The sequence below is a fragment of the Chinchilla lanigera genome, unplaced genomic scaffold (assembly GCF_000276665.1).
Source record: "Chinchilla lanigera isolate Chin_1 unplaced genomic scaffold, ChiLan1.0 scaffold00005, whole genome shotgun sequence".
In the NCBI taxonomy this organism is placed as follows: Eukaryota; Metazoa; Chordata; class Mammalia; order Rodentia; family Chinchillidae; genus Chinchilla; species Chinchilla lanigera.
The window spans coordinates 8,502,485-8,527,314 of NW_004955406.1; the positions used below are offsets into that span (position 1 = coordinate 8,502,485).

The 24,830-nt window shown below is 45.8% G+C and overlaps 1 protein-coding gene across 3 annotated transcripts in view; it reads left to right on the forward strand.

The window, feature by feature from the left end:
- Positions 1-24,830, forward strand: part of Kif26b (kinesin family member 26B) — a 448,358-nt gene that overhangs the window by 212,711 nt on the left and 210,817 nt on the right. For all 3 annotated transcript variants that reach the window (XM_013520421.1, XM_013520424.1, XM_005374788.2), the window contains one exon: positions 13,547-13,713. In XM_013520421.1, coding sequence (XP_013375875.1) covers positions 13,547-13,713 — 167 coding nt within the window. The remainder of the gene's footprint in view (positions 1-13,546; positions 13,714-24,830) is intronic.

Sequence of the window (24,830 nt, forward strand, 5' to 3'; positions counted from 1 at the left end):
CTCCCCCACCAAGCCACTTCCCAGATTACTTCTTTCACTCAGGGGATGCCTGACACAGCATTTTCTAGGCACTGGGATGGCATTGCCAATTCAGTTTGGTCCAGCCTGTCTCCGCGTTGGACAGATATCACATGGCTGGGATGTGGATCAACTAGAGCAGAGCAGGTCAGTCAGGCAATCCGGATCCAGCCCCAGTGCGGTCAGTTTCCTTCAAAAACCACAAACAAAGTAAAGCAATTTTCCTGGCTGATCTCAGTCCTGTGCACCTGTGCTCTCAAGGTTCCTCATGTCCAAGCAGACCTCCCTCACCCCGGGCCTGGGATGGGCTCCCCTCTCTGTCAGCCCCAGCACCCCGAGGACTGTGCATGTGTGCACATGTGTTGTACCTCACTCTTCTCCCTCATCTTTGCCCAGAAAGAATACAAGGTTGCTTTTGCATTTTGCTCACTGGCCATTCTGCAGACCTTGGTGAGCCACTTACAGCCAAGAATTGTCTACAGATCTCTTAGGCTTTTTTTTTTTTTTGTATAAGAACACAAGAAATATATGAGAAAACTGGATGGCTGTGAGGAATGCACCTTTTAAATTCCACAGAGAATTTCTGGTTTCCTTGAAAGTTTGCCAAGCCTTAGCCAAGCTGTAAATAAAGAATAATGATGCAGACCCTGGAAAGGGACGACTTTGTAGAGATGCATTACGGTGACCTTGGCAGACAAAATAACATAACAGGTTAAACCTAGATGGGGAAGGCCATGATCTGTATTAGAATTAAATGTTACATCAGATCCAGCTAATCTAATGTTCAGTCTCTTAATCTTATTGTGTTTACCCTTGGCAGCATAACTAATGCCCAGCACGACTCTGCAAGAGTGCAGTGAGGCGAGTATTGGGTATTCAGACATTCCAAGTCCCTTTCTTCAAAGGTTAGGACAATTTCTTTGAATGGAATGGGGAAAGAGGATGTCATAATTTTATGAAGTGGGTTTAGTTTGTGTAGCTGATCTTCTAGCACCTCAGGACTCTGAGTGCAGTTGAAACTCAGGTCTAATGTGAGGGAAAACCAGGGCAGCCCGGGGGCTAGCGTCAACTCTGGGCTTGATTTCTCCACTCGGGAACCGTATTCCTAGCATCCTTTGCCCCATATTCCCAAGAATTCTTGCTTTCCAGCCGTGGCTTTTCTATGATCACACTCAAATTGAGGAAAAGGGTAATCACTTTTCTCTCCTCTTTCTAGCTTGTTACTTAAATGTCTTTTTTTTTTGGTTTTTCTCCGGTACCGGGAACCAAACTCACGACCTTGCACTTGCCAAGGCGCTTTGCCACTGAGCTAAATCCCCAGCCCCATAAATGTCTGTTTTATTTTTCTCTTGTGTTTTTTTTCTCCTTTTGTCCCTGTGTCTCTCTCTCTCTCTTTTTTTTTTTTTTTTCTTTTCTTGCCCTTTCTTCTATGCCAGCTTCTTTACTTGTCTTACTACTGTATGGAATTAAGTGTATGCTAATATACTGTATTTTCATTGAAGAAAGATTTCTACACCATATTCATAATTTGTTAAACCTAGTGAAAATAACTATCCCTCAAAAAAACAAAAACTCTGGCAACTTCCCAACTAGATTAAGTTTGTTTTTGTTTGCACGTGTTTGCTAATGCATGTATATATTAGATACACTCCATATTCAGACACTATCTTTTGCTGAGAAGAAACAGTCCCTGCCCTCAGAGAGCTTATCCTCCTGTTGGTCAGAAAGAGTGGGGTCAGGCAACAATAAAAGAGAAGCTGGGATGTCGCTCAGTCGTACAGCATATGCATAGCATGTACAAGGGTTTGGTTTCAATTTCTAGAGCTAAGCCAAACCACGTACACAACAGCAAAAAGGAAACAGAGGCTGTGATATCACGAGGACAAGCCTGGGGAACATGTGGAGAGGTGTCCTGAGTACGAGTGTGGAAGAGTGGTCAGGTCATGCCTCCTGGGGCTCTGCCCTTCATCCACTGTTTAGGGATAAAGAACAGTGATAACCTTCCCCCAATAAAGAGCAACCCCAAGTGATTCAGAACATGAGGAAGGTCACCCAGGTCATGGGAGCTGACCTACGACTAACCTCTGGCACAAGCCTGATGTCACGGCTGGGGTGACTGGAGTTGTGATTTCATCTTAGCTGTTCATTATGAGCTTGCTTAGTTGCAAATTGAAAGTAAGATCAGTTACATCAAGATTCAGACCATTTGACTTTATTTTCATTGGATCATAAAAATCACAAAATACTGAAAAGAGAGGGCCTTTATTGAGACATTACTTAAATAATCCTTTTCTCTTTTCTTTATCAAATTTTTGGCCTTTAGCACATCGCCTGCAGTGGGCAGACACAGTTGGGGAGCTGTGTGTTCTTGGATAATGGTGTACGTGATCCCCCACAGTGTAATCTCAAGCGTAGAAAGAAACCAACGCAGCAGCATTTTCTGCACCAGCCTTTTCCACGTGGCGGTTGGAGTGGAAGCTCTTCTTTGGTAGCGTGGTGCTGGTGCTGACTTCAAGGGGCTGTTGTCAGGATTATGCACGGGGGTACATCCAACCTGGTGCATGTAAGTGCTTAGAAATGGTCAGGACTGTGACGCTGATCTGAGCGGATGTCTGATGTTACTTCCTCAGAATTCTCCTGGGCTGAGGCTAATCATCCTCATGTGAGCTGAATTCCTGGTATTATTATAATATGCCACTGAGTATGCCACTGAAAGTACCCCGCAGCAGTGAATTGTTGGTGTACCCATCCAAAACTTTGTGGCTTAGCATGCTACAAGGTGAATTAAAATGCACATGTAGAAATACTCCAAACTCCATGTAAGACTTCATCCTTTCTATGACACTCTTTACACGGCCAGGTTCGAACTCTACCTTAAGCTGCTCATGTTGGAACTTCAGGACTGAGGGGAAGAATCCAGAACAGAAATGCAAGTGGCCCTTTGCTTCGGAAGGGCCTCAGTCCTTTCTGGAAGCAGACAGGCAGTCCTGCCCCTTTACTTCCAGCCACACAGAGAATAAAAGGAAACAGATACCAGGTGCTGCAGGGCCAGATTTAAGCCCTGATAATGGCTATCGCGAACCGAGCAGCCTCTTCTATTTGCGGAGTCTCATCACTCAGGGCAGAGCGCTAGAAGGAGGTGAGGCTATAAATCGAGGGTGAAGAAAAGGCAGCCCTGGTAGGGGCTGGGTGTCACCAGTTGTGGAATTCTCTTTCGCAAGAGGTCACTGAGTCAAATGCCGTGGATGGATAATTTTATGGCTACTAATAAAATTTATAGCTAAAGCAAGCTAAGATAATAAGGGTAATCAAACATCCAGCCCAGGGACATAAGAATCCCATCTTGGCCTGTTGGTGCTGGCTGGAGAGGGGGAGGGGACTGGTCCGCACAGCGAGGAGTTATCTGTGTGACTCAAGGCCAGCCTCAGGGTCTCAGGAGGTTTGTGTGCATGGGAGCCCCAGGATGGAGGCCAGGCCTGGGGCCAGCTTCCAGTCAGGTAGCAGGGGCCCCTGTGGAGGTCCAACAATTGCGCCAAGAACAGTAGGAAAATGAGTGCTTGCATGTAAATCCCCCAAAGTAAACTCCAAGCCTAAGAAAGTTGCTGAACTGCCCAGCTCCGGAATACGGCATTATGAAAAAGAATGTTAGCCTCCACTCAGGTGTGACTCGGCGGCCCGAGGAAAGATAAGGAAGGGTGGTATTTTACTTATGCAAGGGTAAAGAAATCTAATGATGTTTAGTCGTACAGCCCAGTTTCTACGGGGCTTTCCTTGGCCTTCTCCCCCTCATAGCTCACCGTCGTCCTTCCCTTTCCCTTCCCCAGCCTTCCTCCACGCAAGGGAGACTGACCCCCACCCCCTGCAGGCCTCAGACACAGGCTCCGTGGGGTCTTGTCGCACTGTCACTAGGACCAGCCTGCATGGAGTACATGATAGACACTGGAGGACAGAACCCTGGGAACTTGGATCCTTCTCTGACTTTGGTCCCACATGAAGCCTCCTTATCCTCACCTGCCATCTCTAAACGGCAGAGCAGGTGTGGCCATCTGGGATAGGTTGAAAGGAACTAACTTTGTGGGATTTTTAAACGCTGTGGTAAAATTTACCATCTTTCCCATTTGTACTATTTTTAAGCCCGCAGTTCAGCGGTGTTCAGTAACTCTCACCCGAGCCGCCTCCCCTACTGTGCACCACCCCCCACAGAAGCCCTAGCCCCGTTGGAGACCAGCTCCTATTCCTGCCTCCTCTGCTCTGTGACCACCAGTCTACTTCCCATCGCCCTGAATTTCACTGTTCTGGATATCTCATAGAAGTGGGATCATACCATATTTGTTCTTCCATGTTGTTGCTTTTTTAAAAATATAAACTCTCTCTCTCTTTTTTTTTTTGTCTTTTTCAGACAAGGTCTAGCTATGCAGCTCAGGCTGGCCTTGAGCTCATTTTGTAGCCCAGGCTGGCCTCATGCTCGCAACAATCCTCCTGCTTCAGCCTCCCAAGTGCTGGGATTACAGGCATGCGCCACCACGCCCAGTTTAAAAATATAAACTCTTTGATCTGGGCATGGTCGTGCACACCTGTAACCCCAGCTACTTGGGAAGCTGAAACACGAGGACTGCAAGTTCAAGGACAGCCTAGGCAAGTTAGCAAGACCCTGTCTCAAAATAAAAAATAGAAAGGGCTGGTATCATAGCTCAGTAGTACTTATGTAGCATGTTCAAGGCCCTGGGTTTGATCTCCAAAACCATAAAAAACACTCTTTTGGTTAACTAGGAAAAGTCTGTTTTATTGCCCTAGTTTTCAGTATATTTTATTCAAGTAAGAAGAACCCAGCACTAGTTGACCTGCTGCAGTGTCTGTGGAAACTTCTAAACAGAAACTTGTCCTCCCCGAGCCAGCTTTGCCTCTGCTACAAGCCGTGCTTAGCCCAGGCTGCCCACACTGCCTGACTCTGACACTGCTTGCCGCAGCTCTGGGTCATGGAGAAGAGACAAGGCGGGCGAGATTGAAGTCTACATGGGATCAGCATGTTAGCTGAGACCTCAGAAGCAGGAGAGCATGGGAAGAAAAGAGCTATGTGGAGCAAGTTAGTGAGTTCTGCGTAGCAGGGCCTGGAGGTACTGGCACAGACAGACCCTGCGGGAGAGGGGGTGGCCGGTCGGGAGCCAGTCCCTGCTTCCCTCTTACGTAGGCAGGTTCTTTGTTTCTTGGCCTTCAGTGATGAAATGAACATAACTTGTGAGATGTAGCATTTCAGTCCCCAGAGGGAGCGGCATGGAGGCAGGAGACAACCTGTGAATGTCAGAGCGGCAGTCTCCGCACCTGCTTGTCCTTGGCTCACAGGAGAAAGACTCTTGTGCCTCACAGCGTGGCACCCACCCCTCAGAGGTGACCTTGCTGGGACCTCGTCTGCCATGTGCACCTGTCAGCCCTGCCAGTGACCCGAGCTGGGGAGGGAGACATACTCCACAGTGAATGCCGAGGCTCAGACATTACAGAAGATACAGAAACGGGCTGGGGATTTAGCTCAGTAGCACAGCGCCTGCCTGGCAAGCGCAAGGTTGAGAGTTCGATTCCCGGTACTGGAAACACCCCCCACCAAAAAAAAAATGCAGAAACATTTTTTTTTTCTGTCCTTTTCTGATTGGAGCAACTGCTGCATCAGGCTTTTGTGAGCCTGAGTCATTGTGCTGTGATTCCTGGAGGAAGAGGTTCCTTCCTGTCCATGGTGGTCAGCTTTGCCCTAGCCTTCTGATGGCCATGGAACAGCTATGTGATCAGCAAGCAGTTTCTCATCTTTGGTTTGAGGATGCATTGTTGGATCTTTCCCTTTGCAGGTTGGCTTACCTAATTTATCTTCTGTCTGCTTTTTGAAAGTGTATTCTGCTGTCCTAAATCCCTAAGTGCACAAGAACCGACAGCATGCAAACATCCTCAGATGAGACTAAAGGTTAAAAATGAGCCACAGCTGATCTTCTCTGAGATAATTATGGTGGATTTGTGCTGACTCTGGTCAAATGTATTTATGGAGCACCCACTGTTTGCAAAACCGTAAAACATTAAGTAACAGGGTAATAAATAACAATAAAAGAGATGTCAAGACAGTAAGATATTAATTGTGTCAGAGGAAACGTTTAATACCAGAGGCTATTTTCTGGGATCGGGGGCTGTCATGTCATTAAATGTAGTTAATTAAGGACCAAGTAGGAAGCAGTTGCTGTCCAAAAACATCTATATAGGAAATGGATACTCTTTGGAGTTCCCTGGTATCTTGGCGGGTTGTAGGGAGGTGGCCTTCAGGGTCAATAATGCCATTGAAGATGAAGTCTCATGCTGACACGTGCTGGTGGCTCCGAGTCCTTCCTTCAGTGGGGAAGTTAAAGGTCAGTGGCATATGGATTGCAGTTTGCAACGTGAAGCATAAGAGCCGTGTGTCCTTTGTTCTGGTCGTGTGCTCAAGATTATAACCAAATCAAAGATTTACTATTTCTTGAGTACAAGCAGTGAGCTCCTAATATTGAGAGATCAGTGCAGAAATTTAACTGTGATGTAAGCCATGAATCTTAACCTAAGACTGTAATAGAGAGAGAAGCATTCTTGCCATGTGCTCGGTGGAGAGCAGCTCTCGGTGTACACGTAATGGAACACGGGAGTCTCGCAGCAAGGAGCCCACACGTACAGGACACATGTGTCAGCACCTGTGCAAACACACGTGTGCGCCTGCTCCCTGCAGCCTTGTTCCCTTTACTCTCTCCCTGTATTTAATTTACCTCCCACTCCCTGCAGGATATGATGTGGTGTTTTGAAAGTAACAGATACCGTTACACAGTGAAATGGTCCCGTGTGACCGAGCAGGAGAGCTAAAAGCAGGTTTTAATCAGAACCAAACCAAACACCATCCTGTGGTGAAAATCTGGTTCCCCTCCCAAGTTTGTGATTAGGACTACCCAGCAAGCTTCAGCTGCTGCTTTTAGCCAGTGACAGTACCACATACACATGAGCCAGATAGTAAGCCCCTTCCACCAGATTTTAGGTTTTTCAAATATATTAGGTGGCTATCTTGAGGTTTTAAAATCTGAATTTTCTCAGGAAGAATCAGGTATCTTTTGCAGTTATTGTGAGAGGAGAAATAAATTCTGCAAATAAATCTGCAAAACAGAGGTAAACCATAATCCTTTAAAAATAAGGCTCTTGGTTCGGAATTGTGCTGGGAAGCTAAAGTTTCAAGAGGACTCCTGCTGTTCTGAATGTTTTTAATAGTGAGTTGTGGGGAGGAGGGTGCCGTGAGAACAGCCTGAGCAGGGAAGTGTTCCTGAGGGGAGGGTTCTGGGAGGGTGTATCAGTCAGCTTACTTATTGCAGAGATGCAATACTAGGCACCCATGAATTAAAGGAGAAGAGATTTAATTTAGCTCATGGTTTCGGGGAATTCAGTCCATGGTCAGCTGGCTCCAAGGAAGGAACATCGTGGCAGAGGGCATGGTAGGGCAATGTTGTTTAGTTCATGGTGGCCAAGAAGTACAATGGGGGAATGGTGCCAGAGAGGAAGGGCGAGGGGACCAGACATCCAAGGCTATGTCTCCATGCCCCACCCAGACACACCTAGAAGTGTGCTCCACTAATCCCCCTGCAGACCCCAAGCCCTATCAAGGTGACAGTCGTCCTTGGGGAACACAGAAGGAAAGATAACTAAAGGGAGAATGCCCAGTGAAATCCACCTTGGAGTCTAACATACCCGGCTCCATTCTTGACTCCTGCTCTTCTTACCAGTTTTGTGGAATTGACAATTATTTTGACCCCCTGTCCCTTCTTGGTGAAGTGATACATTGTCTTTGGACCCAGTTTCTGCAGATGACCACTTCACCTTCAGGACTACCGTGAGGGCTCTATGGGCACCCACTCCTGTGGAACCCACCTGGCCCAGGAGCCCAAGGTGGGGGTGGTGGAACAGCTAGAGAAGGGGCAAGGGGTGGCAGGGGGCTCATCTCTGTGCCTCCAGAAGTCAGAGTAGCCGAGGCATCCAGGTGGGCTTCTATATCCAGAACAGAGCTAAAATCAAAAGCCCCTCTCTTAGGGAAACTTGGCTTTGAAGTATGGGGGCTCCCTCTGACTGGCAGGACAGGACATTGTGTGAAATAAAATTCTGAAGTCAAGAGAAGAGTGGAGACTATTGAGTCAGTGGTGTGCCAACTGTCAGAGAGCAAAAGCCCCCCAATTCCCTTAAGGAATTCCGTGGAATGTCACTGCTGAGAGCCGCCTCTAGCATGGGAAAATCTGGGGAACTCATGGTGAGTACCAGAGATGTAAGAGCTCACTCACTTGAGTGTGACCAGGTCAGAAGCGAGTGGGCCCAGGACCTCTGTCTTCTGGAAGCAGGTGGGGATGATCTTCCTTCCTCCTCAGGCCTCCACCCCATCCTGGCACTGCACTGCTCACTCACAAGTGTGAACAAGCCCCTTCCTTCCTTCTCGTCACCCACCCTGGCTCTCTTCGACCCAAAGATGTGGCTACAAACATGTTTTGTATAAGTACCATGTGCTAACTGGTTGTGCCACTGGAGCTTCTGGAAACATATTTTGGAAGCTTCTCCAATACCAAGTCATAGATAGTACACACACAAACACACATCTCCCTTTATTTTGGAGACAAGATGTCTTGGGTAGAGTACACGTTTCTCTGTCTAGCTTATTTTTCAAATTTTGTGGGGTCAGAGACTGAGCAAGGTTTACTTCCTATAATACTTCAGTTCTGTCTGGTCCTCAGGTTATTCCGTAAACCTCAATAACTAAGGGAAGATGGTATAGGGAAGGGAAAAACAACAGCAAGGAATGGAATCAGAAGCCTGGGTTTCCACTTGGCTAAGTGGCCTTGGACAAACCATTTATGTTCCCCGAGCCTCTCATCTGTGAAATGGGAACAATAGACAATCTGTCGCTATAACATAATATTTATTGTACTGATTGTCTCTAGAGAGCCTTCGAGGGAAGAAGAAGAGGTTTATCAGCACCAAAGGGGAGGCGGATATGAGGACATCTCTTAATGGTAATTCTACTGTCATAAGCACAGATCTTTAGCCTTCTCTGCTTAGCACACAAGCAATGCAGGGTCAAGCTGTCATAGTTTCAGAGAGCCATAGAATGAATCAGGGTTGGAGCAGTTTTTTCCTAACGAAATCTCATCTAATAAGCCATCATTTTGACTAGCAGAATGACTCAGTTGCAACCTATGGTATTGTCCCAGGGGAAGTTTTCAGGATTGAAGAAGAGGAAATTTTTTGTTAACAAGCATGACAATACTTTGTATGTTAGCTTTCCATTGCTGTGACAAAATATCTGAGAAGACAACTTGAAAGGAGAAAAGATTTATTTTGGCTTACAGTTTCAGAAATCTCAGTTCATGGTCACTTGTTCCTATAGCTTTTGAGCTCTGACAAGCAAGAGCCTCATGGCAGGGTGTGTGTTCACTCACTTCATGGGGGCCAGGAGAGAGAGGTAGAGAGAGACAGAGACAAACATAGAGAGACAGAGATAGAGACAGAGAGAGACCTTCAACACATGGCCCTTACGGGGTGCTCTGGAGCCTGTGTCCCAGTGTATCTATGATGGAAGGTAGCTTACCTGATAAGGAGGCTCCCTTCTCTTTCACAATTGTGTGCAGTGGATATGATTTTAATTGTTAAAGCAGCTATATCTGCTTCTACCCAGAGCAGGCCTGGCTTTTCTGGTTATAAAAATTCTAATGCTATAGCCAAGCAAAGGTAAGAGAGGTTACATCTGGCCAGATGTCCTGTAGCCTACCTTGGTACAAAGCATTAACTTTATACAACAATTCAGGGGGGAAGGGGAAAGAAACTATTGAAGATACCTGAGATGCTGAGAAGTGTTTGCACACCTGCCTACCACAGTGCCTGGCACATGCAAAGCACCCAGTACCCAGCTGTTCTTATGAATGGATCAACAACTGAACAGTGGACTGAAAAAGACAGGGTTGTGGGCAGAGCTCAGGGGTAGAGTGCTTGCCCTGCATGTGTGGGGCTCTGGGGCTCTGGGTTCAGCTCTCAGCACTGGAAGCAAAAAACTATCACACAGCAGAGCCAAAACACTACACACTGGTAGCTGATAGAGTTGGGGAAAATACTGCCATGTCCTAATAGTTCAAAAAACAGCAAAAATTTTTTTTCCATACTAGGGATTAACCCAGGGTCTTGCTAAGCAAGTGCTCTACCACTGAGTTATATCCCCAGCAAAAGAATGAAGAAACATCTTATTTAAGACTTAAGAAAATAAGATTTAATTAAATATGAGCAGTAGAAAATAGCAGTATCTCAGATTTATACCAGAAACATGTTTTGAGTATCTTTGTATGCCAGGGATTGTGTTGACCTTAGGATGTAGTGGTGAGTAATCAGTGCTAGATCTTCTATCCTATGAGGTAGGAAGTGCGACCTACTATTAGATGCATGTTATAAGCCAAGGTACAGGTATAGAAGGAAAAGTAGAAATATCACAGGCACATGAGAAGGCATATGCAAAGGGCCTGAGGCCGGAGGAGCAGGAGGTATGTTGGAGGATCTTGGAGCAGGCCAGAGCCCTGGAACATGGAGAGTGAGAAGAAGGCAACAGTTGATACAGCCAAAACATGGTATGTTATTCCTGATAGTTTGTAATCCCTCATAAGGGTACTTGGTTTAAATACAAGAACATGAACTTGTGGGATGCACTGTGGGGAGAGAGGAGAGAGGATCCCCTCTTTGCACTGTGAAATGAGCACAATGAAATCTAGATGAAATTTCAACATGAGCTCAGCCAGGCTGTCAAGGGGAGTGGGTGAGACAGAAGTAGAAAGAAAAGAACAAGAGTGTGATTCTGGCCATGTCTGGGAGGGGGACAGGAAGGGCCATATGACTTTTCTACTCAAAGGTATCATCTATGACGTGTGATGACATTGGAGCCGGTAGGCTGGAGAATCGGGGTCATGTGTAATCTAACAACTTATGTAGAGGAAAGGGCACAGAATCCTGTGGCCTTGGGGTGCAGGTCCCCTAGACCCCAGGAGCGGTCACTAGGATGCATGGGCCTCAGTTTCTGTTTCAATTTTATGTTTTTTTCTTTTAGAAAAAATATCTTCTAAGGTAAAATGTTAATATGTGTTAGTGATAGTAGTAGATATACATGTGTATGTTTTATTCTTATTTGATTCTCCCGTGTGCTAAATTTTTGTAATTAGAAGAGTGAGGGGCAGTTACAGGAAGGGAGGAGGGACTGGCATCAGTGAAACAGAGAGAGTCCTGCCTCCAGTCACAGACCCGCTGGGCAGGCCCTGCCCCTGGTCCTCAGGCATCTTATCCCAGGAAAAGCCCTGGGAGCCGAGGGTCTTGCCAGTGCCTCCTGGCTCTAAGACAGTCTGGGATTCCAACTTCTGAAGACAATTGCTTATTGGATAATTCTACTTACAGGCTTGCAGATGTAGTGCCCCGTGCCCACAAACCCTTTTTCTTTTTTAGCAAAGAAGATATCCAATCCAGCTCGGCACAAGGTGGCCAGTGGTGCTCTTGTAGTGAAGACCATGCGTTGAAATTCATTGGCATTTTTGAAACCCCTGAGCTCACAGGGTGTTCACAGGAATTTGGACCCACCCAGAAGCCTGTACCTCTCAGGCAGCCGTCTTTCCAGTCGCCACCTCATGTCTTGGTTGCGTCCCTCCGCGTTTGTACCAGCAGAGACAATGGCTAGATATTGAGGCTGAAAAATTCTGCTCCTTGCTCTTCCAACTTTGGATTAGAAATACAGTAATGAAAAGGGTACAACACACATGGAAGGCAGATGAGAGCTGGCACAGGGTACAAAAAGTTACATAACACATTCACTCCCTGGCTTTCTGATTTTTTCAAATGCCCTGACGGGTCAAAATTAGCTGTGTGCCTTCGATCATGGCTTTCTGATGAAAAAAAAATAGTGCCATGAATTTGGGATTTTTTTTGTTCTTGCATATTGTTCAGGATGGCGTCATGGGCCACCTGGGGCCTCACTGACACTCTTTAGTGGGGACAAGGGTGTGCATGGCTACCCCCTGGCTGGCCTCTTTCCCCTGGAGCGGGGCAGCTGGAGGAGGGGAGCCCCCACCCCACAGGCAGTGGAGGAGAGGCGACACATGACATGGGTCCTCTGCAGAGTCAGCAGTCCTTGCTGACACGGGGAATGTCCTCCGGGCCATCAGCTGCCGGGCCGCCTCCTCTCCAGTTTCTCTTAGGTGGGTCCAGTTTCCTTCCGATGCATTGAATGAACGAGAAGAAGAAAGTGTGTGCTGGCAGAAATTCAGCTGAATGATGCCAAGACTTTCCAAGTAAGAGCAGGAATTTAAGCAGAGCAAAGATTCAAGTCAATGGGATGCCAAGTAAATGGCAGTTCTGCTGATAATGAAAAGTACAAATGTTTTTATGTTCCAGGGTTAACAAATGGGGTTCTTTCACTGGCCTACTGGTCTGCTCAGTTACAAAGTGGAAACTTCCTGATCTTTGCTTTAGAGCACTTGTACTTGCTAAGTGATTGGGAACATTTTCCTCTTCACATTTAAGGGTTGGAGAAAGGACTAATTTTTTAGAAATAATTTTATTTAAAAAAAAAGTATTTTTAAGTAAAAGTTTGTGTGTTTTTTTTAAGGAACACGTTTTCCCTTTTGCAACCAAACTTGATGGTTTAAAGTAATAGGTTTTCCAAATAGCACCCTTAGGCTTTGCCTCCAAAATTATCACGTTTATTATGGGATTAGAACTTTCTAGAAGATATGTCTCCACAGGATTCTCACTCTGCCCCAAAGTATGGTGCTTCAGAGCATATTACAGAAATATAGACAGAATGGACTATCCTCTAGGACTCCTTTTGTAAGGGTAATCATTACAAATAAAATGGAGGCCATTTTTCCTAATGAAGAAAGAAAAATTAAATCCATTGAGATGATCTAGATCCTTCATGAAAGCATTGGCAATTCATGGTAGCTGTGTTTATTTTTATTTGCTTCTCTGATTCATGTCTTTTGCCAAGTAGCCATAGCAAACCATAACCAGTCACCAAAGTAGTATTTTGCTTCATTCCTTAGGTTCTTCCCGGGCTGGCTTCTCCTTGAATTAAACTCTGCCTGGGCCATGCCTCTCCATTTGTGAGCATTTGGAACCACTGCTGCTAAGAAGCAGTATTAGTTGGTGTTATTATCATGGTCTTGGGCTGCAAAGAGTGTTTGCATAGGAGTTCATGCCTTCTCTTCAAGCGTGGTTGGTGTACGGGCACAGATATAACGAAACTTACTCGTCAAGGGGTTATTTTATTCCACTGTTTTAAACAAAACTTAGAAAACATCCTGGCTGAAATGCTGGGGAATCTCCTAGAGAAGCTCTGCGTGACTGATCGCAGGGGGCAAGTAAACTCTGAGTGCACCCCTCCCTCACCCCGGCCCCTTACCCAACAGAGAGCTGCTGGAGGTGGTGAGGGAACGCAGTAACCTCAGGGAATGAACCCACTATCCTTCTTCCTTGTCAGATCTCCCAGCTGATGACAGAGAGTGCCCGTGAGGGACTGACGGAGGCGGCGCTGAACCGCTACAATGCAGACAAGCCCGCGGCCTGCAGTGTCCCAGCCTCGCAGGGTTCCTGCGTGGCCAGCGAGACTTCCGCAGGGACCTCGGTGGCTGCATCCTTCTTCGCACGGTAAGAGAGATGCTCGGATCCTTGGTTCTTTCAGATGCTCCCAGCTAGTTAGCGCTCTACGTGGACCCTTTCAGCTAAAACAGTTAGAGTTTGGGGCCACTTCGACTTTACTGTTTAAGACAGGATTTCTCAACCTTGGTATGCTGGTGCTATCATGGACTGGACAGCTCTGTCATGGGGACTGTCCTGTGTGCTAGAATCTTTGGCCTCTACCTGCTCCGTGTCAGTAGTATTTCTCCCCCCAGGAGACTACCAAAAAGGTCTGCAGATGGTGTCATATGTCCCCAGAGTTGAGAAGCACTCCTCTAAAGATGGATGAGGACTTTTGTAGGTGCAGCCGTGAGGCTGGTGTTTCAGATATATCTGTTAATTACCGCCCCTAAATTGAGTATTACATAGAAGACAATTTTTTTCCTTCTTGACTAGACTGGCCAGATAGTTATCACGTACTATCGAGCTAATCCTGGAAACTTAAAAACATGAGAAACAAAAAAGAAAGGTATTTTAACAATGTTTTCTGCCTAATTTTAGCCACATGGCAGAGACGGGGTTGGAGACACAGGACAGCTGAGCAGGACAAAATTTCAGGGGCTGTCTAATTTGATCGCCTTACTTTATGAATGAGGAAACTGAGGACCAGCAAAGTTCAACTGCGAGTTAGTTTATAGCAAAGCCAGAAATAGAAACCAGATTCCTCTACTTTTTTTCTCTATGACTCATTCTTTATTTGATACTTGGCACTGAACCTTAGAAAATTTTCTCTGTCTAAGATCCAAAGATCCCTTGGGTTCAGGACGCAGCCCTGACTCAGTTTCTTTGTGTATAAAATAAGGATAACATGTGCTGCAAAGAAGAAGATAAGGTAATTGTAAATTATAAAAAGGCTTGCAAAAGTCAGCTCAGTACAGACTCGGCCATTGTGTCAGCAAGAAGGAGAACTGTATGACTTGTTTTATCCTTATGCATGGTGACGTCCAGGACACGGATATAAGGAAGGAATCTGACTGGGAGAGGAGCAAGTCAGGAGGACAGGGGGCGAATGTCCCAGATTAAGACCCCGCGGAGGTTACCCTTTGGGCCTTAAGGAGCACAGCCTTAAGGAGCTTGCTGTGCTTTGGTGCCATCTGAATGCTAGGGCCAACTTCTATGTGTAGGAAGAAACAGGAAATGTGCCCATGTTGGCCCCTCGGAGTGGGGTCGTTGTTAGCTCTGTCTGCATGAGAATCTCTGCATTGTTTGGACTTCTGAGCTGGAACCCTAAGCTTGCTAGGAGGTCATGTCCATGAACGATGGGACAGTTCATAAGAAAATGCTATAAGCTTAAGAGCTCCTAGGACCTAGACCAGTTATTATAGGGTGTAGTGGGGCGTAGCCAAGGTGTTGAGGCTCTAAGAAGCCATGTTGTACAGGTTTAGTCTTGACACGAGAAGGATTAAGGTACATTCTAGCTTTCTTTAGTAGTCCTTTGGGTCATTGTGTGAAAGGGGCTGTGGGGGGTTCTGTGGAGCACCCAAGAACATAGGCAAAGGCTGACTAAAACCTCGTGACAGACGGAGACATTTCCCAGGTGAGAATGAAGGGGAATTTACACTTCAAACAGTGCAGGAGGGAGTGAGGCTCCCATCACTGAGGGAGAGCAAGGTTACTCTGAGTGGTTCCCTGACTTTGATAACATTCCCTGTTCTGATAGAAGGAAGCACTCCGTGTTCTGATAGGAGTTGACTTCCAATGCGCCTTCCTAACCTGAGATTTGTTAAATGTGAAAAATCTGTAGTTTGGAGTCTTTCCAGAGAATTTTGAGGAAAATTACCTTACAAAACAAACAAAAATTCCAGAAGGATTTGAGGCAGAAAGGAGTAAGAAGTTAAGGCCCCTGATGGGTCACGGTTGGGGAGAATAGGAGTCTCTTGGTGCCAGGAAGCCAGCACTGTCTTTAGTGGTGACAAGGGCTGTGGAAATAAAATAGGCCTGGGAACGCTAAATGGTACCCAAGGCCAGATTTCATGTTAATCAGGGACAACTTACAAACACGCAAACAAACACCAGGGAAGCAATGGCAGATGACTGGCTAAGACAGTCTTCCTGAGACTCATCCAGCCAAGGGGTGGAATGGAGTCACCCAGGCAGACCCTATGTGGCTGGGCCAGGGACAGCGGCGGGGGGAGGCCCTGCACATGACATGGGCAATAAACAAGACTCTGAAACTCATCTGTTAGAATTGCAAGCTTGAGGTCTGAGCTTTCAAAGAGCTGGAAAAGATCCATAGGGCTGCCTAATTCCTTATTGTTTCCTTTGTTGTGAACATTGATGGCTCTTAGAGCTTAATGGTGTAGGCACTGGAAGTGCATGGTTTTGTTCAAAAGGTTTACAGTACAGAGGGGGAGTACCATGTGGCAGGTAAACACACAGCTATACTTACACGTCCCTTTCCCCTTACCTGTTATTATGTGTTGCGCTGTTCTTCACATCAATAGTAGTTGGGCTCTTCTTCCTCCCGACAAGGGAGGTACATTTAACACCCTGCCTGTCGCTGAGGGGCGCTTACAGCAGAAGGCTGAGTGGCTTGCTCCAGATTCACGGGGTCTAGAGACAGAATCAGGGATCATCTCACTTCTTTGGATCCTCAGAGCAGACATGACAAGTCAAACCCAGCTTGTGCTGTCCAACAGTAAACTCAGCCAGTATCAAAGCACCTTTGAGTTTCAGCTGCAGGCAAGCTGTGGAAGGCCACGGCACAGGCAGCTTCTCATGGAGGTGAAATATGGATGTGTCACTGGCGTTGGGATGGGAAATGCTTCATCGATTATGGTTTCATGTGGTGGCGAAGGATACTCTGTCCTCAGAGAAATTGGGAGGCAGAGTCAGTTCCTACCCCTCATGCCTGTGCTCACCATTTTTCAAGATTCAGCCCTCTGAGTTTCCTGTTTTCAAGATGGCGCCTTGGTGCTGGGCCCTCACATGGTGGAGTGTGGGAGGGGAAGAGAGATCAGCCCTCACTGAGCCTATTTTAAAGGGACAGTAATCCATTTGTGAAGCAAAGCCCTTATGGCCTAGTCACCTTCTGAAGGCCCAACTTCAACACTAGCACAACAGGGATTAAGTTTCAACATGAATTTTGGAGTGGAACACATTCAAATGATAGTATCTGTTGAATGTAAGAATAAAGAATTGGGGCTTATGTTTTGTATATAATACAAAACAAAAGAAAAAATGGTCCTTTGCCTCAGGTAGTCTCAGAGCACTGCTTCGGGGAATGATGGAGCCGAAAGCACCTGTTCTGGGCTTCTAGGCCTCTCTTGCCAGAATTTCTGTTTCTCTAAATAACCAGCATCTTGGTATTTGTTTGTACTTCAGAATTTTAGTAATCTGTGTTTGGAAAAACATGTTTTTGGAAAAAGAAATGGTGAAAAGAGAAATGAAGAAGAGATTGGTGTTTTGTTCCTCAAGTTAACTGTCGTGTGCTGGCTTTGAGCATAAAAAACATTTCAAATGTGGGAATCTCCTTTGCATAGTTCTTCCCTCAATATGAAGTGGCGAAGTAGGGTATGATTAGATTTTCCCATATGCTAGCTGTTCACTCAGTAAAGATTTTACTTAATTATGCACTTTGCTTTGTAATGCACGAAGTACGTGAGACTCCGTAAAATCCCTTGGGTGAAACCCTATCATTGTAGGCTGAGGCAATGAAATCTTCCTTGTTTGAAGAGCAGGATGCAGATTCTGGATCATACATCAAATTGCCTTGAACCTTGGAAAATATAATGAATCTTTTGCATAACCTCATGTCATCATATTGAATTTTCTTTCCCAAATAAACTGAGCAATCATTAACAACTTTAATTTCTTTCTTATTCATCAAGCGAATGAGCCTCCAGAGGATTTTCATCCGCAGTCTGAGCAAGTGTGTGAAAAATACCAAAAATTGCCAGTGCTCAGAACCAGTCAGGCAGGCTCTGTGGAGTCACTGAGCTTACGGACTTCCAGTTCTATCCTCTGACATCACTTCTAATTGTAATATCTTTTGTTTGCAGACTTAAATTAACCCAGGAAATCCCAAACCCAGGACAGACATATTTTTAAATCAGCTGTAAAAGTACAGGGACTTGAACTCAGGACTTCGTGCTTGCCAGGCAGGTGCTTGTGCCACTGAGCAATGAGATCAGAACCTCTCGATCTCAGTGTGACACTGCCCTTAGATTATGGCTCTGACTTCCCTTTCTCACTCGCCAGGTTTCCTACCACATCTACACCACTGGTCCAAACTCCTTCCTTTCTTAGGGAAGTCCTGCTTCTAACCCTCTCGATCCCACGTGTGATTTTTCAATCTTCAGCTTTCAGTGGCTCCTTGCCCTACCTGACAGCTTTCTCCAAGTCTCAGGAGCATGTCCCTGAGTGTTTTATGACTCTTCACTGGTATCCCTGTGAGGCCAGAGGTTGCCATGGCAGTAAAGCCACGAGCAGCTGGGGTCCTGGGGTCAGGGACTGAGCAGAGCAGAGAGGGCTGCCTCCTGCTTCTGAGGCACCACCTTCAGGACCAGGCTCCCCTTCTTGTCAGCCCCCTTGCAGGGTCTGCTTTCGGTGCCACCTAGGCACAAGCCACTGCCTATCAGCTATTTTTGTAGTTATTACTGCAGTCTGCACTGCCAACCTAAATAACACCTTGCTGTGCCGCGTACAGCAATGCATTTCATTTTATTTTTATTTTTTTTTGGTTTTTCAGCAATGCATTTCAGTGCATGATTCAGTGAGGGCTTTCTGTAGTCCCTGGGCACTTCATACATTAACAGTGGAACTTGGTTAGATGCTAGGAGTTTATTGAGTCTAAAGAAGGATGAGGAGGAGTGCAGAACCCATCACAGTTGGTCCTTTTGTTCTTCCATTAAGCACAGTTCCCTTTAGGGATGCTTACATCTTCCCATTAGAAATACAGCAGCAAGCATTACAGGAGAAAAACCACCTGAACATGGCATTTGGTCTCAGGTGATGGAGGAAGAGAACAATGGCGGTGTTAATATTTTTTCATTTTTTTGCTTGGTTTCCACTGAAGGGGATAGACTGGCCCTGGCTTCTCACTTGCCCGCACCTTGCTAGGATTTACTGTCTATTCCTTCCGTCTTTCCCCATCTACTCTGCTGGCCCACTTCAGCTCCGTCTGCCCATTCCAAGGTCTTCTATGGGAGTGGGGTTTCCATTCAACTTCCTGTGGAACACTGTGGCTGAACTTGACGTGCGCAGTTGTGTCATTTGCTCGTGGGACAGCGCATCCAAAAATGTACGGACTTAAATGTGGCCAATACTCTGTGGGCCCAGCTGAGGCGCTTCCTCTGGGGCTCACTCTGGGCAAAGCACATCTCTTAACTGCGCACAGGGCTAGGCTGGGCTTTAGCACACATCAGGGCAGAGATCTTTTTTTTTTATTTTTTTTATTTTTTTTGGTTTTTTCGGTTTTTCTCCGGTACCAGGAACCGAACTCACGACCTTGCGCTTGCCAGGCAGGCGCTTTTGCCGCTGAGCTAAATCCCCAGCCCAGGGCAGAGATCTTTGAAGGGCTGCACTGGAAGCCAAGCCTGTGCCCCCTGGGTTTCTTGTTTATTTATTCCTGGCAGATCTTAGCTTTGCTTTTCTTAGAAAAGACTTCATGGGCTTCTTAGAGAAGAAAGGACTCTTCCTCATGTATATTGATGAAGTGAAGTTTTAGGGATCGTAGTTGGATGAATTACAGTTTCACTTTAACTCTCCTCAGCTAGAGTATGAAAGGAAAACATTAAGAACGAGCCAGGTGTATGTTTAGTGCCATCCGATTTCAAAGGCCCCAGGAAAGAGTTTCAGGCGTTTGCTGCATGAAGCTTTACGTCTTTGATTGCTTATGAGAGGCAGCAAAAGCGCAGGAGAAAAAGTGGCCGTGATTCAGTGTCTAGCCTGTTAGCCTTGTGTTAAGAAAGATCCTGAGGCTTCCCATGAGTAAAGCTCCCAGCCAGTATGCAGCTCGGCAGCCTCCAGGGCTGTTCTAGGTCGAGTGTGCAGCTGGGGACAGAAATGGCATCGTGGCTGGGCACACACCACTCTGAGCCGGTGATGGGTGCTGAAGAAAAACAGCCAGTGTGTGCGGCCTTCCCCATCTCCTGCTGCAGGCAATGTGTAAAATTGGGCATTTCCTATTCAGCAAGTCCTTTGTGCGACTGGTGGCCAGTTGGGTGCTGGCAGGCAGCTCCGGACACCTGGGAATCATTTGCACAGCTTTGCCTCGGTTGAAAACCCTGCTCATGTCTGGTGTAGGTGTGGGAAGGCAAAGCACTTTCAGCAAACCCGAAAGATCTCAGTGATTTTCCTACAGTGCTCCCAGAGTTGGGCGCCCTGGTTCTTACCACGTTTTGTGAGTGTGTTTTTCACTCGTGTTTTGGGGGACGGTGGATGGGGCAAATGGAAAGACGCGCCAGCCCCAGGTTGAATTTGCAGCCTGACACCAGGCAGGTCACTTAACCCCGCTAAGCTTCTATTTATTCTGTTCGATGGAGATCATCATATCTACTTCACAGGAGTGCCATGTGGGTTACATGGAAACGTGATAGTACTTTGTAAATGTCACCTAATCCTAGAGATGATGTTAAGATGGCACTTGTTATCAAGGAAAATGGAGTTCAGCCCTCAGTGGGAAATCTAGTAATTTTTCTTTGGAGCAGACAACTTTTTATTTCTCAGTCTTGGGGGATGAACCTAAGGCCTTTGAATTGAGCTATATCCCAGTCCCTTTTAGTACTTTTTAAATTTTGAAACAAGGTCTCATTAAGTTGATAAGTTGCCCAAGCTGGGCTCAAACTTAAGATTGTCCTGTCTCAGCTTCTCAGAGTGCTGAGATTATAAGCATGCATCGCCACACCCAGCTGTGGCTGACGAAGTTGTCATGGCCATATTCACAGTGTATTTATGGGGCACTTTGTGATCCTGCTTAATGACCACCGACGTCTTCTATGGCAGTTGAAAAGACCAGCATCAGGCCTTGGGGAGCAAGTCATCTACACAGGGAGCTGAAGACAAGCTGGCTCTCCAAAGCTCCCAGTGGGCCCTGGGTGTCACTGGGGACTGGAAACACCAAAGCCCCACACAGAGAGCCCTGCCTTCAGGAGCCACATCCTTCTAGGTTCCAGTTAGTTGACTAAACACTTCTAAAATTATTGACAACATTTCAGTTTTTAGTTTTTTTTTTTGATACCAGGACTCGAACTCAGGACTTTGTGCTTGCCAGGCAGGTGCTTGTGCCACTGAGCTATATCCCCGGCCAGTTTTTAGTTTTATAGCCCTGGAAAAACTGGTCTCTAATAATAAGAAAGAAAGGGAAGGAAAAAGAAAGGAGCAAAAAGAACTCTATTACTATACAGTTTGGTGGTCATAGGATTGTCAGGACATCAACAGTGAAAATTCACCAGAACATGACATAAAATCACAATCAAGGGGGAAAATATTCTGTCCCTGTGGTCACAGCCCTGTGGTCTGAACTGGGGGCTGAAGGAGTGAGTGGGGAGACCTGGAGTGCAGTCAGAGGGAGCAAAGGGGCACCTGCGCTGGGGAGAGAACAGGTGGACAGGGAGAGCATGTTTGGGGGAAATAGCATCGTAAGGAAGCATGAACAAAGACATCATCAGGAAATTGAGTTTCTTATTAAAGTGTAAATACCTCGTTGTCTTTTCAAACGTGATGGTTCTCAAACGTTTCCTGCTTAACACCAGCTCAACACCGTGACCATCCCTGACTGCAACAGTCCTTTCCCCACTACTTACTCCTTTGACAATTGCAATGGCCGACACTTATCGAGGCCTTCCTGTCCCAAGTTCTTTACACACTTTAATCTTCGAAAGCTCCCCTCAGCTGGCCCTGTTATGTCCCATCATTTAGATGCAGAGACTTCCGCACAGAGGTGAAGTGACTTGACAAGGTCACACATCTAGTCTGCAGGCAAAGGAGTTTGAACCGCATTGTCTGATTCCAGCCCATGAACCAGCGTGTGAGTTCCAAAGGGAAGGGACGTTTGTCTCCTTGTTCTTCATCTAAGCCCCATTACCTAAAAGAGCACTCGAGAAATGTTTGTTGAATGAACACATGCACACTCTTAGTCTCTGTGTTTTCCTGCCTCCCAGCCAAAGTGGGGTGAGCTAGGTGGATGATCCGGGAGTAAGGAGTCTCATGTGAGGATGATGAAACCCAAGAAAAAGGTGAAGACAAAGCCCACCACAGAGGCTGTGGGGGAGGGATTTGGTGATAGCTCTATTCTTCTCTTTTTTTTTTTTTTTTTGATACTGGGAATCGAACTCGTGACCTTGGGCTTGCTAGTCAGGCGCTTGAGCTGCTGAGCTATATCCCCAGCCCTATTCTTCTCATTTTAATTCTTCTGCCCCATCTCTGCCTCCTCTCATAAGTCCTATGACGGAGTGAATATTTGTTAAATAAGAATGAATGAATCTCGGATAAAAGGGAAGAGGCAGGTGAGTCTCCAGACGGAATGCCTCTGAAGTTATTTGAGAACTTTGCATGTTTTCCTGTTCTGGTCAAGCTACATGCTCAGGAATTAAATTATTCTTTTAGTGCTAGCATGTTTGGGGGAGATAGCATTGTAACAAAGCACGAACAAAGACATCATCAGGAAATTGAGCGTCTTATTAAAGTGTAAATACCTCATTGTCTTTCCTAGAGGAAGATTTGCAAGGGAGGAGAGCCTGGGACAGCGAACCCAAGAAAGGGTTAACACGGAGAAAGACTTATGAGTTACAGGACTAGCACAGGCAGAGTAGGGCTCTCCATCTTTTCCCTGTCGGGTGGAAAACCTGTCTTTTTCCTCCCTTGAATGAACCTCTTCACTTTCTGTCCCCCTGCTTTGATTTATTATTTTAATTCTATAGCTGTCTTGGTGAAGTATGTAAAGCATTTGGGGATAAAATCATGTGGAAGACATAGAAACTAAAGATGTATTATGGGATGTGGTATTGGGTAGAGATTCAGTATGCTGATGAATCATATTGTTGGAGCAAACAGATCTATCTCTGGTGTTGTCTGTCAGCCAAATAAGACATTGGCTCCTCACTGATGATCTCGGAAGGAGGAATTTAAGAGACACTGATATAATAATTAGGTGAGAAATAGGTCAAATTGAACACAGAGAGATGATCCTCTTGATGTCTCTGCTCTTTGTACTGAGAGACTCCCTCAAGGTGAGACTATTTTTGCTGACCTCTAAAATGGAAGTGAATGTTTTGTTTCTCTTTCTGATGGCTAAGAAATGTTTCCTCTTTCATCTGTCAGGTCACTATCTGATGAATGTTTCTATTACTTCTATCTGATTTCATGGGAATAGGAGCTGAATCTGACCCCCATCCAGCCACTGCCTGATACACGGAAGGAACTTGGCCAGTGGGTGCCAGAGACAAACCAAGTGTGCTTGGAAACTTGTCTGTCCTGCTTCTCAAAAGAATTAAATATGTAAAACAAGCTCTGAGATTTTGTGCCTGAAAATAGCACGATTTATTGTAGAGCCTTAGCTTTCTCTTCATCCCAGTATTAGTGATAAAAAGAATTCCAGTGGATAAACAAATGGAAAACTTTTCATTATTGGTTTAAACATGGTTAGGCTTAGCAGTGCACTCCTTCTGACAATCACCTATCATTTTATTTAGTATACACAAAAATGGCCTCAGCATCACATGGTAATTAGATGCTTCTCTTCCTGGCACCTGGTGTGCTTGCTCATAAAGCACACAGAAATTTGGGAAATAGAATTTCAGGAGCCTAGAAATAATGCCCTGTGTCACTTTCTTGGCATTCTCCGAAAGCAAAGCCTTCAGAGTCCCTACTCTGTCCTTTTAAACCCTAGCAAAGGAAAGAAAGGGGTTTGGCAGTGACAAAGGAAGAAATTCTCTTGGGGATCTGTAGTGAAAAAGTATGTAATCAACACCAGGCAAGCCCCTTTGAATAAAGAGAGAGGGAGAGAGAGAGGAAATATAAGCCATCACTCAAAATTTATTTCCAATCTTTTAGGTGCTTTAAAAAATAAATGTGGTTCATTTTTCTCAAATAAATTTCCATGTGTTGTCATAGCCATTGCTTTCATGCTCAATCTAAAGTGGCAAGGTGGCATTTGTGGGGAAAACAGAGCATTTTTTAACCTGGCTATCCAGAATTTTAGAGACACCGTTGAGGGATGGACAAAAATACTCAACCATCTTAACAAACTCTGTTCATGTTTTCACCACCTTCAAGAGTTTGAAAATAAAAATAAGACCTTGTTTCTACTCATGAGGCGCAGCTCTGCATGTTAGGTTCACAATTAGAAGTCACGAAAGAGAGCTAAAGATTCCCCACACGTCATCCAATCTGACCTGGCTGCAAAGTCCTCCTCTCCCTCCCTGCCTGTGCAGCCCCACCTCACACCATCTTCTCCAAGTCCCTCAGGAGCTCAGGAGAAGAATCTGCAGCTGTTCAAGATACTGCCGGTCTCTCTCTTCCCCACCTCATTACTGCTTCTTATTTTCATTCTCCTACGCAAAACCTTCTCACTCCCAAATCCCACACCTGTGACCCACAGGTTTTCTCTCCCTGCCGGAGGCTCCAAACCTGCCCATGAAGCAGGCCAGAGTTCCTGCAAGTTAAAGTATCTTGGGAGCAGCTTTGCAGGGTTGGGGCTGGAGGATGCAGCTTGGAGGAAGAGTGCTTGCTGTAATCATAATCTTCATCATCATCATCGCCACCATCATCTTTAGGGCTAGAAATTCCAGCAGGGGTTGATGTTGCAGCGGAAAGTCCAAAGACAGTCACAAGGCAGAATTTCATCCTCTCTTGGGCATCTCTGTCTTTTCTTGTAATATTTTCATTGAGTTGATGAAGTCCGTCCACTTTATGAAGGGTAATCTGCTTTTCTCAGAGTCTCCTCATTTAGTTATTCACCTCATCTAGAAAATACCTTCATTGCAGCATCTATTTTGTTTTTTGGTCAAACAACTGGGCACCATTGCCTAGTCCAGCCTGGCACATGAAATGAACCACAACACCTAGAATCAATATCACTGTGTTAGTTATTTTTCTCTCATTGCTGAGACAAAATACCCAATGCCCAAAATTAAGGAAGGAAAGGT